General features: G+C 34.7%; 2 protein-coding genes across 2 annotated transcripts in view; one reads left to right on the plus strand and one right to left on the minus strand.

Annotated features, from left to right (window-relative positions):
• LOC129789527 (teneurin-a) overlaps nt 1-18,409 on the minus strand; it is a 383,778-nt gene that overhangs the window by 265,209 nt on the left and 100,160 nt on the right. The window lies entirely within an intron of this gene.
• Nucleotides 2,500-3,290, plus strand: LOC129789535 (zinc finger protein 585A-like; the record flags this gene model as incomplete). The annotated part of the gene is given in 1 exon segment (XM_055826381.1): nt 2,500-3,290. A coding segment is annotated over 1 exon segment (770 nt), but the record flags the coding sequence as incomplete, so codon positions are not given.

The raw sequence follows: 18,409 nt of genomic DNA on the forward strand, positions 1-18,409 counted from the left end.
TACCTTGAATCAAAACCAAAAGGATACTTCTCAATAAAATTCCTTCAGGATTTAAGCTATTTACAACACAACCCCATTTCTCAGTATTTACTCTCATCTCATGGAAATCGCTTTTTATGACTACCCAGATACACACTGAAAATTTGCACACGATGTAAAGAAGAGATAATACAGGCATATAAGTTTAGAATAGAAGAAAAGATGCAACTCGGGTGAAAATGGCTTTAAATTCATATTTATAAATGTGGACATTCTGGGTAAACAACTGGATGAGAAAGAAACCAAAATTGAAATTGTAGAAGATTCTTCAGTGGATGCATTTGCTGGATATGAGCCATGGCAAAGCAGAGGAATCACCATCTATACACTCTGCCCAAGGAGAGAAAGATAAGAAAAAGAAATATCTCAAGTGCAAAAAATGCAATAAGATGATCCCATACCAGGATTCGGTCAACAAGCATAAATATACATTCAATAAATGCATTGAACCGTCTGGACCCATAAACCGAGTTGCATTGAGATCAGAAATCCCACAGAAATCACCTTTCTCTAACGTTTAGCCAATAAAGGAAGATAAAACAACCAAGGAAGCATCCAAGAAAAATCCCAAGCCAGAGAATGTGAAGTGAACAGACTTTTACAAACCGTTTCAGCTTAAGCACACACATGGATCGGCACATGAACAATATGAGATATGATTGCAACTACTGTGATAAGAAATTCTTGCTGTGGTTATCATGAAGAAATGCGACATGACGAGACACATCGCAAAACACCATTCAAGCATCCCAAATCCAGGTTTTCAGTGTTCAATTTGTGGGAAATTGTTCAAAAGTAAATCAAGTTTACATGGACACCTGCCCATTCTTGGAAGCCCGAGTAAATGTGAACTATGTGGGAAGCAGATAAAAAAACCCCAAAGTGCCTATCTGCCCCGTGTGCTCCAAAGGATTCACTTGCAATTTTTCCATGAAAACCCACGTAAGAAAATTACATCCTGTCGACGTCCATCTTCTTTCTCCAGATGGTACCATTGTGAATAAGAAATATTTGCAAAAGAAACAAGAAAAACAATAAAATTAATTTAATAAAACTTATAAATTCCTAGGTTTTCTTTTACAAAAATTGAATCATATTTTATTTACCGTGGGTGGCGGACCCAGTGTTTTTGTAATATCTAACCTAAAATTTTTGTTCTGCGTTCACACGGTTTGACAGATCGAGGTTTCACATTTTCCTATATTTTAGTGTGTTTCTTTTTGTGATTTTAACACTTAGAGGATTTATGTGGACACCGTGTCCATTTCGAGTTTTTAAATCGTCATAGATTAAAATGTATTGAACCTATCGTGATAAGTACCACGTCTATGTGTAGGGAATTTCAATTACTTTAAGTTAGGCTAAAGAAAATCCGGAAAATATTTTGCTTTTTAAAAGATAATTAAGGTCAAAGTCGAAATTATACGCGGAGGATGAAAATGGACACAGTGACCAACGGTTTTTTTTTTGAAAAAAATCGACGCGCCCGAAGATTATGAACCATACTCCTGTGTTAAAAGATAGGAATATGGTTCATAATCTTCGGACACGTCGTTGCACAATTGTCAAAGTGTTGTTTACTTTTTTTTTTACATAAAAACTCCAGAAAATTCAATACTTAAAATGAGCAAATACAATGATTTGAGGCTTGCGGTAGCTTTAAATGATGCTAGTGAGGACATTGTGGAGGAACTCACTCAGTGATAGTTCTGAAGAGTAGACCGAAGAAACCTCCATAAATTATTTTCTTTTGAGATTGTTGTGTCTTCAGCGCACCCATAAATACCAATATTTTAAAATCCCCGCGAATCCCCCCGTTAATTGAATAAAATATGCACGCATAGTTATTTTGCAAATGCAATCTTCCATATTTTCCTTGAAATATTTGAAAAAAAAACCGTTGGTCATGCTGTCCATTTTCATCCTCCGCGTAAGTGAAAATTGCCCGGTCCTCCAAGTGTTAATGTAATTTCGTAAAATCTTCACTATTAGATGTCTTTCACATATTAACAATGGATTTGTTTCTCGTTTAAGGTTAAAAAAAAATGGAAAATCCAATAGTCTGTCGGCTATGCCTTAAGGAATTACAGGATACATGGAAATCTCTGTCAGATTGGACCTACAAATCAATCCCTTTCTACAATATTTACTTCGAGATTGTGGGCATCACTTATTCGGACTATCCGTCAATCTCAGGAAAAATCTGTGAAACATGTCAGGAGCGAATGATACAGGCGTTTAATTTTCGAGAAAATTGCCTGGAAACAGAAGAAAAACTAAGGAATCTCTCAGACTCATTATCAGGGAGCAACATTGAATTTATTCCTACACAGAAATCAATTCTCAGTTTCCCTGAAAAGAAGATATATTCCGCATCAAAACCTCACCTATTGGATACCGAAGATGATGATAATGATGATACAGAAAATGAAGATAATGAGATCTTCAAAAAAGACACGTCAAAGGCCAAGAGGATAGTTCATAAGTTCTCGCGAAGACAACTCAAGGAAATGGAATCAAAGAATATTCAATGTCGCAGATGCAATGAAATATTCAAGGGAATTCAAGCATTTAAGGAACACAGCTGCAATTTTCTGAACGTAAATGATCAAGAAAAGGCGGATGTGCCTAAAAAGTTGCACACCTGTAAAATGTGTGGACAGAGCTATACATCACGTACGTGCTACAATTCCCACATGGACAAGCACAGCAATAACAAACGATACTCATGCTCTCACTGTGGCAAGAAATTCTTTGTCTGGATCTCAAGAAGGACACACATTTACAAAGTTCATCTCAAGAGGACTTACTGCGATTGCCCATACTGCGGAAAGGGATTCTACACGCAGCATCACATGAAGAAGCACATTGATGCTGATCACTTTGATATCGCACCATACCAGTGTGTTGTTTGTGGGAAAACATTCAAGCAGTCGAGTAATCTCAGGTGTCACGAGAAGATTCATGAAGGACCTAAGAGTTGTGATATTTGCAGAAAGGAGTTGAAAACAATGGCATGCCTGCGTCAACATATGAGGACACATAGTAATGAGAGGAACTATATCTGCCCCGTGTGTTCGAAAGGTTTCACTTGCAATTTTTCCATGAAAACCCACGTGAGAAAATTGCATCCAGACGATGTACATCTCCTACCACCTGATGGCACCATTGTTAATCAGAAGTACTTAAGAAAAATGCTAGAAAATGAACACAACCAGAACAGTGAATAAATATAATTAATATTATGTAAACAATATGAGTAATTTTTGGCAGATTCTTTCTTGATAAATTGCAATATCTGTGAAACGCAAAAAACGAGTATTTATATCAGCTTGTTGTCAAAAAAGAGCAGCCGTTGTGTGTTTGGTGTATTTTACAGTATTATGGTCGCTGCAGTCAAAGTATTCAGAAGGTTATAAAATACTAGTATTATAAAATACCAAAATGGATGAGTGGAACGTTTGTCGTCTGTGTCTACAATCAAATGAGGATTCAATGAAATCCCCTCCAGCCATCACATATAACATGAGTAGTATGGTAGCCGCTGGAGACTGTTGCTTAGTCAGCATTTTTATGTTTGTGGAGCATCGGTCTGTTACGTCATCATTTAAAGTTCCCTTATGACGTCATCAATTACGTCTCGAGAGTACCTTCCCCCTCTGAAGTCATCATTTTTGTAGTGACGCGTGTTGTGGTGACGTCATGTTGTGGACGCCATTTTGAAAATTTTATTTTGTCCGCCATATTGAATTACGTCATGTTTTAGTCTGTTATTTTGTATGACGTCACATTTTAGCCACCATATTGAATTTTAGCAGCCATATTGAATTTTATTCCTCCATTTTGAATTTAAATCCGTCATTTTGAATTGTGATTTTTATATTCCTCCATATTGGATTTGTCCGCCATATTGTTTTATTCCGCCATCTTTGTTTTTGTCCGCCATCTTTAATTTATACCCGCCATTTTGATTTCTGAATTTTTATCCCACCATCTTGTTTTCTCTGTCCACCATTTTTAATTTTGTACCGCCATTTTGAATTCCGAATTTCTATTCCTCCATATTGGGATTTGATTTATTAACGATTTTTAATTTTGAATATTCAATTTGACCGTTTTTGATCACCGACATATTGATTTCGCGTCTTTGAATTGATTTTAAATGTTTGAATATTTAAATTACTGTAATTTTTGTAATGGAAAAAATCTTGGTCTTTTATGAGATTTGAACATACAAGGTTTGAGTGCCCAGTACGAAGCTCTAACCATTGGGCTATAATTGACTTGTCAGGCAGCCCCCCATAATTGTGAACCGTACATCCGACCCCACCTTGATGATTCATATCACACACATTAAATGAATGAAGCGCGGACGAGAAAAAAATTGCTCAAAGGAAATTTGAGCAGACACTTGGCAGCGAAGAAAGGTTGAAGCGACACTGAGAAAAATTTCGCTGACGAAACATTTTTTCGCGATCACTTCATGAAGTGCATGAATTATGTGGCTTTTATTTGAGGGGAAAAGACAATATATTTTCAATGAATAAATATTGGCTTTGAATCGTGCATTAATTGTATGTGGAGTTTTCGTCTTTTTCCTCTCTCTCTATGATCACCACTTGTGTGTCTTAATTGTGTGGGGAAAAATGCAATTTACTCCCATGCATAATTTTCACATGTTTTTTTTTGCCCGCTTTATCACACATCATTTGTGATCGGAGTAAAGTTTTTTATGATATATTTTTTTTAGAAATAAACAACTTTAAAATTTTTATTGCAATAGAATTGCGTTTTTAAAAAATTTTCAACTCATAAGTTTGCCATTTTCTCATGTTATGAAATTCCAAACGAGACTTTGAGCATGCAAATATTTGTCACCATATTTTACCTACCTCAATAATTTGAGTTGTTTATTTTACCGAGTAAAATATGAATGCAAAAATTTGATCCGCACAATTGGTTGGTCATCACAGGTTGATGACTTTGTTGTAGTAAGTGAGTAAATGAAACGATTGCACATTTTCCATTTAAAAAAAATGAAGCGGTCACATGAGGATGATACCTTTTATATGTTGGGAAGTGAGAAATTAAATACGGTAAATTTCATAATGTTGTGAAATTCCAAAAGAAATGCTGAGGAAGAAAATATTTGTCATCAGCTTTTAAGAATATTCCAGCATAATTAATGCATGGTTTGCACAATATTAATGTCTTTTAAGAGTAAATAGGTTAATGAAACGCTTGCACATTTGCAGGTGTCTGCCTGCTGGATATGAATGAAATTCATCATGTTGTGAAATTCTTAAAAGAAAATTTTGCTGATAAACAAAATTTTTTCTTATGATTTTAAATTGCTGAGTTAACATATTTTATCTATAAAAATGCAGCTGCATTTTAGAATTTCAACAGTTTGTCGTCAAAAGTGCAAGTGTTTTCTTTACAATGAATCATTTCAACAACATGTCTTTGTCCGAGATAATGAATTTTATTTCACTTACCAAATCGGTAAGCGATTTAATTGCAATTATTGAGAATAAAGACGGTCAAGTTTTCCTTAAAAAAGTAATTAAACGGATTGAAAGTGATGTGAATAATGGAACGTGTCTCACCTATACCGAGAGAAAAAGATTACTCGAGTGCGTTGTAGCTCATGGAGAATGTTCAGGAATATCTGACAGTCTATGCCGAATTCTCTCTGGTAAGAGAAAATATCAGAGTACTACCGGACAACATGATGATCGTTCACGTTCGCCTCATCAGAGAGCCAGTATTATTAGATATGTTGGAAAAGAGGATAATATCATTGACTTATGTTCAAGTGAAAGTGATGATGATCATGATCAAGATGCATCTGTTTTACAACAAGGAGGTGGAATTGAAACAATTGATCCAATTCAGACGACTAAAAATATTTCGGTGATTGAAAAACTCAAATCTCACAATGCACACTTTAATTATACGCAGTTGGAGATTGAGTTTCAATTAAAAAAACCCGAAAACAACATGGAAAACGAAAATTGGATGGAAGATGCCTTTGATGAGGTAAATTCTATAGCACAAATAATTTTCTGGGTGTTTTATTAATTATCATCGATTTGTTATTTTCAGGTACTTAAAATAGTTCGAATGGAGTCAAAAGATGGCGATAAAATTGTTATGAAGTTATTTCTTCATGATAATCCAAATCACCGACCAATCTTCATAGGAATTCGGCCTCTTTCTGCACTCAACGTACCCATCATTTTCGCCCATCTGGAAAAAGTGCAGCAAAGTACTACTGTTTTCCATTCAACGGATGTGTTGGGTGTTCGAGCATACCTTCTACATGAGATGTCAGGCCGAGGGTATCATCGCAACCCCTCTAGAATGACTGCTGAAGAAGTACAACGCTTCAAGTATAGAAGCATGATCGACGTTAAAGCGGAAAAGAATTGTTTGCCTATAGCAATTATATTCGGTATGTTACTTTTGGACGACAACAAAGAAGAAATGAACAGAAAGCTTAAAAGTTATAAACGATACCCTATTAAATTAAACCGTATTGCAGAGGCGTTTGTAAAAGAAATCTCACCTAGCAAAATCAGAGATGATGGTAAATACGGGTTTGATTTTATAAATGCCTTTGATCGTAAATATTCACAAGATTTTCGAATTAATGTATACACATGTCTCTCTGATTTTCACGTAGTTGATTACAAATCACGAAGAACAGCTACAAATCAGAGAAAATTAATTAACATATTCTATGATAAGTCTAATGAACATTATTTTTGTATATCAAACCTCCCGGGATTTTTCGATTTTGAACGTCATTGTTTAATTTGTGATATACTTTATGATCGTCGTCATGTTTGTACCGAAAAATGCAAATATTGTACTCAAAATCCACCTTGTCCAAATGTCAAGACAATGATTGAATGTTCCTCTTGCAATCGTAGGTTTAAAGGACAGGTCTGTTTTAATAACCACAATCTTGCAGGTGTTTGTGACAAATTAAAAATGTGTAGACACTGTTATTTAACGTACGATGCTTCAAAAGATCATGATTGCAATAAAAGGAAATGTGACATTTGTGATCAAAATTGCTCTATTCCTCATTATTGCCATATGCAACCGTATAAGAATAGGAAAAACCGTAAGGAATACTGCATAATCTTTTATGATTGTGAATCGGAATTTACATCTCTTCCGGGAGGATATTCTAAGCATACGCCTAATTTGGTTGTCTCGTATACGGTTTGTCACTTATGTGCAGCAACTCCCAATTCCTATTGTCCAAGATGCGGTCCCTCAGAACGTATTTTTCAGAGTGATGAAAACAAGTCCTCAATTGAAAAATTTCTCGATTATGTTTTGCAATATCGTGAAATGTGCACCCGTGTGATAGCGCATAACGCCAAAAGTTACGATGGACAGTTCATTCTCGAGGAATTATGCAAAAGAGAATATAAAATTTCACCAATTCTTTCAGGAATGAAAATTCTCTGTGCATCAATCGAGAATATCACATTTTTGGACTCCCTTTCGTTCATTCCTTTTCCACTGTCACAATTCAGTAAGAGTTTTGGCTTAGAGGAATGTACGAAAGGGTATTACCCTTATAAATTCAACAAACCTGAAAACCGAAGTTATGTGGGGCCGTATCCAGATATGAATATGTATCCTATCGCCTCAATGACCACCCCTCAATATAACGATTTTTTGGAATGGTACAATGCAAATAAGCATAATACTTTCAACAACAACGCAGAATTAATTCGGTATTGTCGTCAAGATGTCAAAATTTTAATGAAGGGATGCCTTAATTTTATGTTTTCTTTCATCGAAACATCTGATGTTAATCCCTTTCTAGAGGCTATCACCATTGCTGATGCAGTGATGAAAGTCTATAGAAAGAATTATCTCAAGCCAAACTCGCTTGGAATTACTCCAAAAAATAATTATGATTCCAATTTTATTCACCTTCAGAGTAAAATTTCTCTCAAATGGTTCGTTTACTTAAAATTGAAAGAAAATATAAACTTAAGGTACGAAGTAAAATTAAAAAATTGTCGTTATATTGCGGATGGTTATGACGAAACCTCTAACACTGTGTATAGTTTTGAGGGATGTTATTATCACGGGCATACTTGTTATCTGAATAGGATGCAAGTATGTTCTAATGACCCCAATGATACATTACACAATCGTTACGAGGCTACGTTGAGGAGGTTGGAACATATAAGGAAATTGGGATATAATGTAGTGTCAATGTGGGAATGCGATTTCCGTAAAATTTTAAAAGATAATCCTCAACTTACAGAACAAATAGAGCAACATAAAGAGATCACGGATTCAGGTTTTAACTTGCGTTCTGCGGTTTATGGGGGTAGAACTGAAGTTTTTCGACTTTACCATAAATGCAAACCTGGTGATCGTATTTATTATTACGATTTTACCTCCTTGTATCCTTGGGCCAACAAATATTCTAAATATTTTGTTGGTCATCCTACAATTCACAAGGATATTGAAAGCCAAGAGGAGGCCCTAAAATATGATGGCGTAATAAAATGTAAAGTTCTACCTCCACGTGGTCTCTATATCCCATGTCTTCCGTACAGATGCAATAATCGTCTGACTTTTCCTTTGTGTCGACGGTGTGCGGAAGACTTAAAAATCTCTAATTGCACACATTCAGACGATGAGAGAGCCCTCACTGGATTTTGGTCTCTCGATGAAGTCCGTCTTGCGGTTGAACATGGGTACAAAATCCAAAAATGCTTTGAATTATGGGCCTATGAAACTTCACAGTACAATCGTGAGACCGGTGAGAGAGGACTATTCGCTGATTACGTTGATAATTTCCTAAAAATCAAGCAGGAATCAAGTGGGTGGCCAAAAGATGCCAAATCAGACGCTGATAAGGAACGTTACATCCAAGAATATTTGGAGAAGGAAGGAATACAACTTGAGAAAGATAAGATAACTGTCAATAAGGGTATGAGATCTCTCTCTAAAATTGTTTTGAACAGCTTATGGGGTCGTTTTATTATGAGGGAGGATTACAGTAAAACAACAATTTGTAATTCTTCTTCAGAATTAAACGATATTTTGCAGTCAGAAAATATAGAGATACTTGATCTGTATCCTGCAGGGCCCACCCAAATTTTCGTCTCATGGAAACACATTGATGAACATGAAGTTCCATCAAAGTACGTAAATTTGGGTGTTGGAATTTGCACGACGACTAATGCTCGGATCAAGTTGTATTCTGTTCTTTCTAAATTAGGACGCAATGTTTTTTACTGTGACACTGATTCAGTAATTTATCTTGTACCTAATGGCCAAGAAAACCCCTTGGAAACTGGAAAATTTTTAGGAGAACTAACCGATGAGTTGGCGGATTTCAGTGAAGGCTCTTACATTGATGAATTTGTGAGCTGTGGACCGAAGGCGTACGGTTTGAAAATTTATTCCCCCGGAACCGATTCCTATTCATATAAGGTTGTGTTTAAAGGCATATCGATGAACAGGGAGGTTGAAAAGCATATTAATTTTGAAGCGCTCAAAAACTTGGTCCTAAATGAAAATGATGGTATAAGAGTTGAATATCCGGATAGGATAACCAGGAAACAACTATTCCAGATTCAATCAGGGCCATGCACAAAGACAGCAAATTTCACATTTATCAAAAGAAAATGTATCGAAAATTTTGATTCTTTACCTTTTGGCTATTAATTTGATAAGATTTTGATCTACTTATGTAAATATATGTAAAGATTCTGAATTTTTAAAGTTTTTTTTTATAATAAATATTTTTAAGAATAAATGAAATGTGATATTAGAATAAGTTTTTATTTAAGAATAAATAATATTTCTCTAAAAAAGTTCTTTTATTGGAATTATTGTTTCCACTCATGATAACACTTCAACGATGATTTTACAAAGGAATGAAGAAATTCAGAACAAAATCATCAACCTGTGATGACCTGCATTCATGTTTTACTCTTTCGCAAATTATTGAGGTAGGTAAAATATGGTGACAAATATTTGCTTGCTCAAAGTTTGTTTTAGAATTTCATAACATGAGAAAATGACAAACTTATGAATTGAAGATTTTAAAAACGCAAATTTATTGCAATGAAAATTTCAAAAACACAAATTTATTGCAATGAAAATTTCAAAAACGCAAATCTTTTGAAATGTAAATTTCAAAAACGCAAATCTTTTGAAATGTAAATTTCAAAAACGCAAATCTTTTGAAATGTAAATTTTAAAAATGCAATGCTTTTCAAATGGTAATTTTAAAAACGCAAATCTTTTGAAATGTAAATTTTAAAAATGCAATGTTTTTCAAATGATGATTTAAAAAACGCAAATCTTTTGAAATGTAAATTTCAAAAACGCAAATCTTTTGAAATGTAAATTTCAAAAACGCAAATCTTTTGAAATGTAAATTTTAAAAATGCAATGCTTTTCAAATGGTAATTTTAAAAACGCAAATCTTTTGAAATGTAAATTTTAAAAATGCAATGTTTTTCAAATGATGATTTAAAAAACGCAAATCTTTTGAAATGTAAATTTCAAAAACGCAAATCTTTTGAAATGTAAATTTCAAAAACGCAAATCTTTTGAAATGTAAATTTTAAAAATGCAATGCTTTTCAAATGGTAATTTTAAAAACGCAAATCTTTTGAAATGTAAATTTTAAAAATGCAATGTTTTTCAAATGATGATTTAAAAAACGCTAATCTTTTGAAATGAAAATTTTAAAAACGCAAATTTATTGCAATGTAAATTTTTAAAATTGTTTATTTCTGAAAAAAAATATATCATAAGAAACTTTAGCCCTGATCACAAACGATGTGTGATAAAGCATGCAAAACCACGTGAAAATTATGCATGGGAGTAAATTGCATTTTTCCCCCACAAATAAGACACATAAGTGGTGCTCATAGAGAGAGAGGAAAAGACAAAAACTCCACATACAATTAATGTAACACCAAAAGTCTATATTTTTATACATTGTCTTTTTCCCCCTCAAATAAATTCATGCACTTCATGAAGTGATCGCGAAAAAATGTTTCGTCAGCGAAATTTTTCTCAGTGTCGCTTCAACCTTTCTTCGCTGCCAAGTGTCTGCTCAAATTTCCATTGAGCAATTTTTTTCTCGTCCGCGCTTCATTCATTTAATGTGTGTGATATGAATCATCAAGGTGGGGGTCGGATGTACGGTTCACAATTATGGTGGGCTGTCTGACAAGTCAATTATAGCCCAATGGTTAGAGCTTCGTACTAGGCACTCAAACCTTGTATGTTAATAAATCAAATCCCAATATGGAGGAATAGAAATTCGGAATTCAAAATGGCGGTACAAAATTAAAAATGGTGGACAGAGAAAACAAGATGGTGGGATAAAAATTCAGAAATCAAAATGGCGGGTATAAATTAAAGATGGCGGACAAAAACAAAGATGGCGGAATAAAAACAATATGGCGGACAAATCCAATATGGAGGAATATAAAAATCACAATTCAAAATGACGGATTTAAATTCAAAATGGAGGAATAAAATTCAATATGGCTGCTAAAATTCAATATGGTGGCTAAAATGTGACGTCATACAAAATAACAGACTAAAACATGACGTAATTCAATATGGCGGACAAAATAAAATTTTCAAAATGGCGTCCACAACATGACGTCACCACAACACGCGTCACTACAAAAATGATGACTTCAGAGGGGGAAGGTACTCTCGAGACGTAATTGATGACGTCATAAGGGAACTTTAAATGATGACGTAACAGACCGATGCTCCACAAACATAAAAATGCTGACTAAGCAACAGTCTCCAGCGGCTACCATACTACTACCATATTAATAAATATGGTATATTGGTAGGGAAATAGAGAAGACACCATTATCCTATGCTACCATGTATGCTAGAGAGAGAAATATGTTTGGGAAATTTTTTTTGAGATGCCATGTCAAAAATTTCCCTTTTTGGTCTCAAATTTTAAAGGTCAGTAGAACGTAAGAAAAAGGTCAGAAATTTCTTCCAATAACGTTATTCTGACGGTGTACTGACTTTCAACGTGGGTCTTTTTTATTCCCCATTATCACGTAAAACGACTTATTTTTGACGAATAATTAACGTTATTCTAACGATCATTTTCGGCACATTAGACCTTATAATGACCTTTTGTGCCGGCTGGGAAGTGCTTAATTCATCATGCCAGCTGAGGCTTTGAATACCGCGGTATACATACATATGTACATATATCATATATATAGTAAATAAATCCTTTCCAGGAGTGGTGCAAATGAGTGATATTAATTTCTTGGTTTCACCTGAAGCATGCTCAAAGTGCAAATTATCTGATGGAGTAGTTTCCACCACGCGAAATCCATGCTATGTACAAATTTTAAGTTGGTGAGTGGGTGCATATAAATGAAATCAACTCGAAAGACTTCACCCACACTGTGTGGCAAGTTGAAGATAGTTTTCCAGCATTTATTTATGAACTCATTTCCCACCTGCCACTTTGCACGAATGTTCCCACCCCGATTTTCGGGAGCAAAGTCAGGCCAGATGGTAGAATAGCCTAGAGATAGTGGAATACAGTGCTTCGGGGCTTCGAATTGATTTTTACACATACCTATATACATATATAGTGGGAGGTACAGCGTATTTCAATGTAAAAAAAGTACCTCACATCTCACATTTCAGTAATAAATGGCAATCACGTTTTTTCCGTATTTCCTGTGAGACTTTCTTTCACTTTAGCTTCTTTCTTAAAAGGTTACCCAACAACTCGGTATAGGTACGACCTTTCAGGCCTCCATATAATTCATCGTCTTACGCTGTGACACGCCAACGGAGCTTTTCCACCGTCTGAAGATAATTTGTATTGAATTTAATTTGGAACACCATGCGAAAAATTTGTCTTCTCTTAAGGAAATTATTTTTCCTTTTCTTCTACATTCAGAAATTAATTTTTACATAGGGCAGAGTGGGGCATTTTTGACATTTACCCTTAATCATAAAAAAACGCCAAAAGTTTCCCCACTCATGACACGTAATTCTTATTATTCGTCTTCTAATTTCTTTAAATTATTTTATTCCTGCCGTTTAACCATTTAAGTATACCTACGTAACAGGACTAGTTTATCACGTTACTTATCAAATAAACCAATTTCTGCAGAATTTTGGGAAAATGTGGAAATGCCTTCAGGCATCTCTTCGCCAAATCCAAGCTATATATACAACCACCCATATTTCCACAATTTCCACGTGATTTCATTACGCCGTTGTCTCGAAAAAGGATGACATTCAACAAGTTTCCCAGCACAATTTCCACTCTGGAGGAAAATTGATTTTGCTAGAGCGGAGATTATCATTAATTCAAATGCCCATGTGGGTGCCCTTTTTACCTCCTGCCAATTACTGCTGCGCCTCCGCACGCAAATACTCACAAATGGAATGCTTATCGGATGTAGTATGGCAAATTTGCGCCCACCTGCTCTCCGACCACAAGCTACTTTATTTGCCAAAGGGGCCACACAGGCGCTACCCGTAGTCAATTGTGGCGCAACCAAGGATGCCGAATGGTTCAATTGTAGTAAATTTCCTTGTAATTTTTCTTCCCCATCCGCACATAATATCGCATTGTTCACTTCCCTCTTCCATCGAGAACACTGTCATGAGCTTTTGCTAACAACTTTTCGGAACATTTATTTGCTGGTATTTTCTATTGAATGCCGCCACAGGTTGATACATTAACCCTTTAAGGTTTTTTGGGTCATACGCTGACCCAAACGTGAAACATTTTACTTTTTCAATTATTTATTAATGTAATTGTTTTTCCATGTTGCAAATGCATCAAATTCACGCATAAGGGGTCAAAGAAGACGTTCTGAGTGAGAAAAGTCCTCTAAAAAAATTCATAGAATAAAAATCGCGATAAAAGAGCGCATGTTTCAATGTTTTTATGTTTCACGTTGGACGTTAAAGGGTTAAATAATAACGCATTAGATAAATAATAGAAAAAAAAAACAAAAACAATCGAGAAAATATTGGCTCTATCTTGCAATTTCATACTCTAGAACAATCTAGTTCAAGAAAAGAATCTCGCACTGAAAAGCTCAATAGATGTTCTTTAATTTCTCTCGTCTATTGACTTTTCTTCTTTGTAAATTTTTCCCCATTTACAATTAAATTTTCACGCTTTAGATTTCATTGGTATATTTACAAAAAGCTTTCGTACCACGATTTCCACTACATTATATAGCAATTCAGATGGAGGTTGCAATGATTTCCAAATACACTGCAAATCTTATTGGAATTTTCACGATTTATTCTTCAAAGTGTTCATTAAAGAAGATTTTAATTAAATATCCTTGCCAAGAGGGGAGCTCAATGGTTAGTTTATTTAACCGTATCATTCAAAAACTCCATCCATTTAATCCTCTGTTGAATTTTTCAGTGTCCCAATTTTCTTTTGGTGATTTCAATTACTGCTGAATGGGTGAATTTTCCCAGCTTGCAAGAACCATATATCGAGGGCTGCATTGTAAAACCGGCTAAGTCGGTTCGGAGCTCATACCGACTTAGCCGGTTTTACAATGCAGCCCTCGATATATGGTGTTTACAGTTAATGAATAATTCAGAAAATTGACAAATTTAATTAAAACTTATGCATTTAACTGCATTTGGCTTCATCCGCGAACCCACATTTATCTGGCCACTCACTGACGGTATTACATTGGGAGCAAAATGAAGCCATGTGCGAGGGGTCTTTATTTTTATACAGGGGGTAACCGACTATGCCCAGAATGTACCGCGAGACTGCACCGCGAGTGGCAAAAGTGGCAAGAGTGGCAATGAAAAAGTGGCATGACGTGCACCGTGAGTGGCAAGAGTCGGATACCCCCTGTTTTTATATATACTTTAATTTTATATATAGGTAGGTACTTTATTTTTTAATCAATTGAGATAAAAAAATTACTTTATTGCCTGGTTGTGAAAATTCACAAAGTTGCAAAATAAACAGGATGGGGAATTTGCACACCTTGGAGTATAAATGAGTTGCTAAGTGCAAATTCTCGAGACATAAATCTCCGGAGCTTCAGCAGTGAGTTTTCAAATTAACTCGGCTCTATGCATAAATTACGACAGATGAGGGAAATGAGGGAGTCAGCTGGTGCCAAAGAAGCTCCTGCTGTATGTACTCTTGGGGTGCTTTCTTCCTACATTTACTTACAGCGCGCCTGGTTTCACCCCAACACAAATATTATTTATCTTTTTGGAATCTGCTCTGGTCCCCAAAAATTTATTGTGTTAGTGTCCAAAAGATAAAATTTTCTCTAATCGTATTTTAACATAAATTCAATTAACGTGGAACAAAGCCGCAATGAGCCCAATAAAATCTATGCAAATTTTCTGTTTTCAGAGCGTTTTTCAATTAGCACCAACCACCGCACAGAGTTGACGAAAGAATGAAGAGGTTTTTTTTACTCACAGAGGGAGTTATTTACATTAAGATGTATACGTTGTGGTGGTTTGGTAGCAGAGATATAATGGAAGGATTTTCTGTCACGCCCCATATTTCAGTTCTCTACGATTTTGCATAATCTGACACGCTTTTCCGGCGAAATATTTAAGCTCAACAGTTGAGCTTTAAAGGGATATATTTTATCATTTTTTTCTAGAAAATTTGCAAAATTTTGTTTTCAATCAATTTTTAGAGCAGAGGAAAACCCTCATGAATTATTCTTTCCTTGTAGCTCGCAAATGCACAATAACAAAAAGTAGCGGAATTGAAAAATAAACAAGAACACACACCCAACTATTAATACTAAAGCATTTGGGTGATTTGTTTCACAGGGCCCTGTGAGAATTGTTTACCCCATAAATGCTATATAACAATGCCTCCCCCGCGAAAGCTTTTATTGTTCACCTGCAATATTAACCGATATTTATCCGCAAAACTTGTATGTAAATGCAAATTTGTATATACAAACCTCCATTTAATATGAAAAACATGAGACTAACTATGCGTGGAATATGAATATTTGTGAAAACAAAATACACACTCTCTTCCTCTTCGTTGATTAATTTGAATAAAAGCTATTTGTAAATTCATAAATTCGACCATTTGCAAATGTACACATATATACATTGAGCCTCGATGAGTGTTCAAATATAAAATTTCATTCATAAATACCCACGGAGCTTTTGTATTAAAGTATAATGTACACAATGTTTTGCAATATAGGTGAGTAAATATATAGAGCAGTGATGTGTGCAAGTGGGTATGCGATTTGGGAGGTCGCCTAGCGATATTGGTGCCAATGCATGATAAATCTGAATATAAATTTAATGAAAGCTCTCTAGTCACATTCAGTTCAATTTGTTCCCTTTCCCATGAGGATTTCAAACTAATTCTATATTCACGAGGATATGCGTGGCATGCCCAAAATTCCCCGGCCTGAATTGTGGCCGGGTGGATATGAATGAATCAAAGTTGGAAATGAAAGAATGACAAAAAAAGCCAAGCCCTCGCCACAGAATAAACTTTCACAGTTGAATATTAAATGGAAAATTTTCTTGATATATTTTTTTCACTAAAATTTTTTGATACATATCATTTGAACTTTACTTTTTTGGGGCGTCAGATAATCTACTTATTTGCATGAAACATATTTTGCAAAATCTGGCCTATTCAGAGTGATATATAATCTATTTATTTAAAAGCTTTTTCAAGTGTATTTGTAATTTGCAATACTTCCATCTATCTTGTTATAACATTTAGTTTTGCAATTTGAAAGGTTTGACATGCGCCAGTAGAGTACACAAAATACCGCTTATCACAGTTAATCCAGTTGATGGTTTGAATATTTTATAGCTCTATTAGGTATATGTCAATAAACATGAAAGCTCAATAAAGCTATATACCTATGTAACTTTTTTTACGAGAGGAAATCATATTTAAAATATCTATGCATGTGAAATGAGCGAATATATTGATGTCCCAGGTCAAACAAAATTGTAAATATTGATAAAATAGATTTAATCATTTTTCTAATTTAATGAAATCATTGGAAAACTATTCTCCCAAAAAATGTGCATGACTGCACCCTTTGCACACTGACTGGACATTTATAGCTTAAAATCGTAGGAAATGCCATCAAATAGCAATACATGGAGAATTTTTCTCTCCAAATGCTTATTCATGCGAAATAATTTTTCTCCTCTCTGTTATTAATGGTTATTTATTACTACATATGTATGTATTTATGATTGCGACCACCTTCCCCTCAATAGAGGAAACACTCCTTTTGGCATCTTTGGCACTGTGCCACATAAATAAAAGATTAAATCACGCAAATATTCTCCCATGAGAGCACAAATTAATGTTTTCACATTGAATTCTAAATAGTTAGACGGCAGTACATCATGATTAAAGTTGAAAATTCCACCCTCACAAAATGATATTTTACTTCCACGTGGATGCGGTGGTGCGTTTGAGACGGGGGGTTTTTCTTGGAGATTTATGGGAATTTTCGCATTTTCGTTCGATGCCATTGGCAAATTTTACGAGGCGGGATAATGAGGCAGGAAGTGAAATGAAAAGGAAAAATGTTTTGCCTCGCCTTTTTTTGGGTACTAAATTTTGTCAATTAAATTCGCTATTTTATCTGTTTTTTTTTTCTTTTCCACCAAAAGCAATTCTCCCACAAAGTCAATCTACCCCCAACCCAAAGGTAGAGTAGAGAACAATTGGGGTGATTGCACGGTTAGATGAATAAATTACCTCGGAGCAATGTACATGGATTAGTGGGGTGGACAATGTGTAGGATATATTCGGAATGTCTATAAAATTTGTTTTAGCTCTTTCTTTTTTTCTTGCTGTGTAGTCATACCTTTTTTATAGCTTTCGTGCTCCAAAATGGTTGAACTGAGTGCCCCAAAAGAGGTTGATGAGAAAGAAAGGAAAAATCAGTGTGGAAACCGTAGAAATACCACAAAGACATTAACTTCATAAGCCATATGGAACAGACAAAAACCATTAAACTTTACAAAATAGGGTTGAACATTTTACAAAAGATGTACAATGAATAAATTACTAAAAAAAAACTTTTTCTCTGTGTTTACGAGAGGTTGGGTATAAAGAATTTATGGTCAGATTTTAATTATTAGGAGTGTTTAAGAACATATGACGATTCTTTTTTTTATAAAGCAAACATATTTTTTTATTAATCCCAAACCACCCTTAGGTCTTTGGAAAGCAAATAAATACAGCCTTGTGATTGTTTAATAAATATTATTGAGGTATCATAAATTTTTGTTAAACATATAAATTAAGTTAATTACACCATATACAAAT

The sequence above is a fragment of the Lutzomyia longipalpis genome, chromosome 2 (assembly GCF_024334085.1).
Source record: "Lutzomyia longipalpis isolate SR_M1_2022 chromosome 2, ASM2433408v1".
NCBI classification, from domain to species: Eukaryota; Metazoa; Arthropoda; class Insecta; order Diptera; family Psychodidae; genus Lutzomyia; species Lutzomyia longipalpis.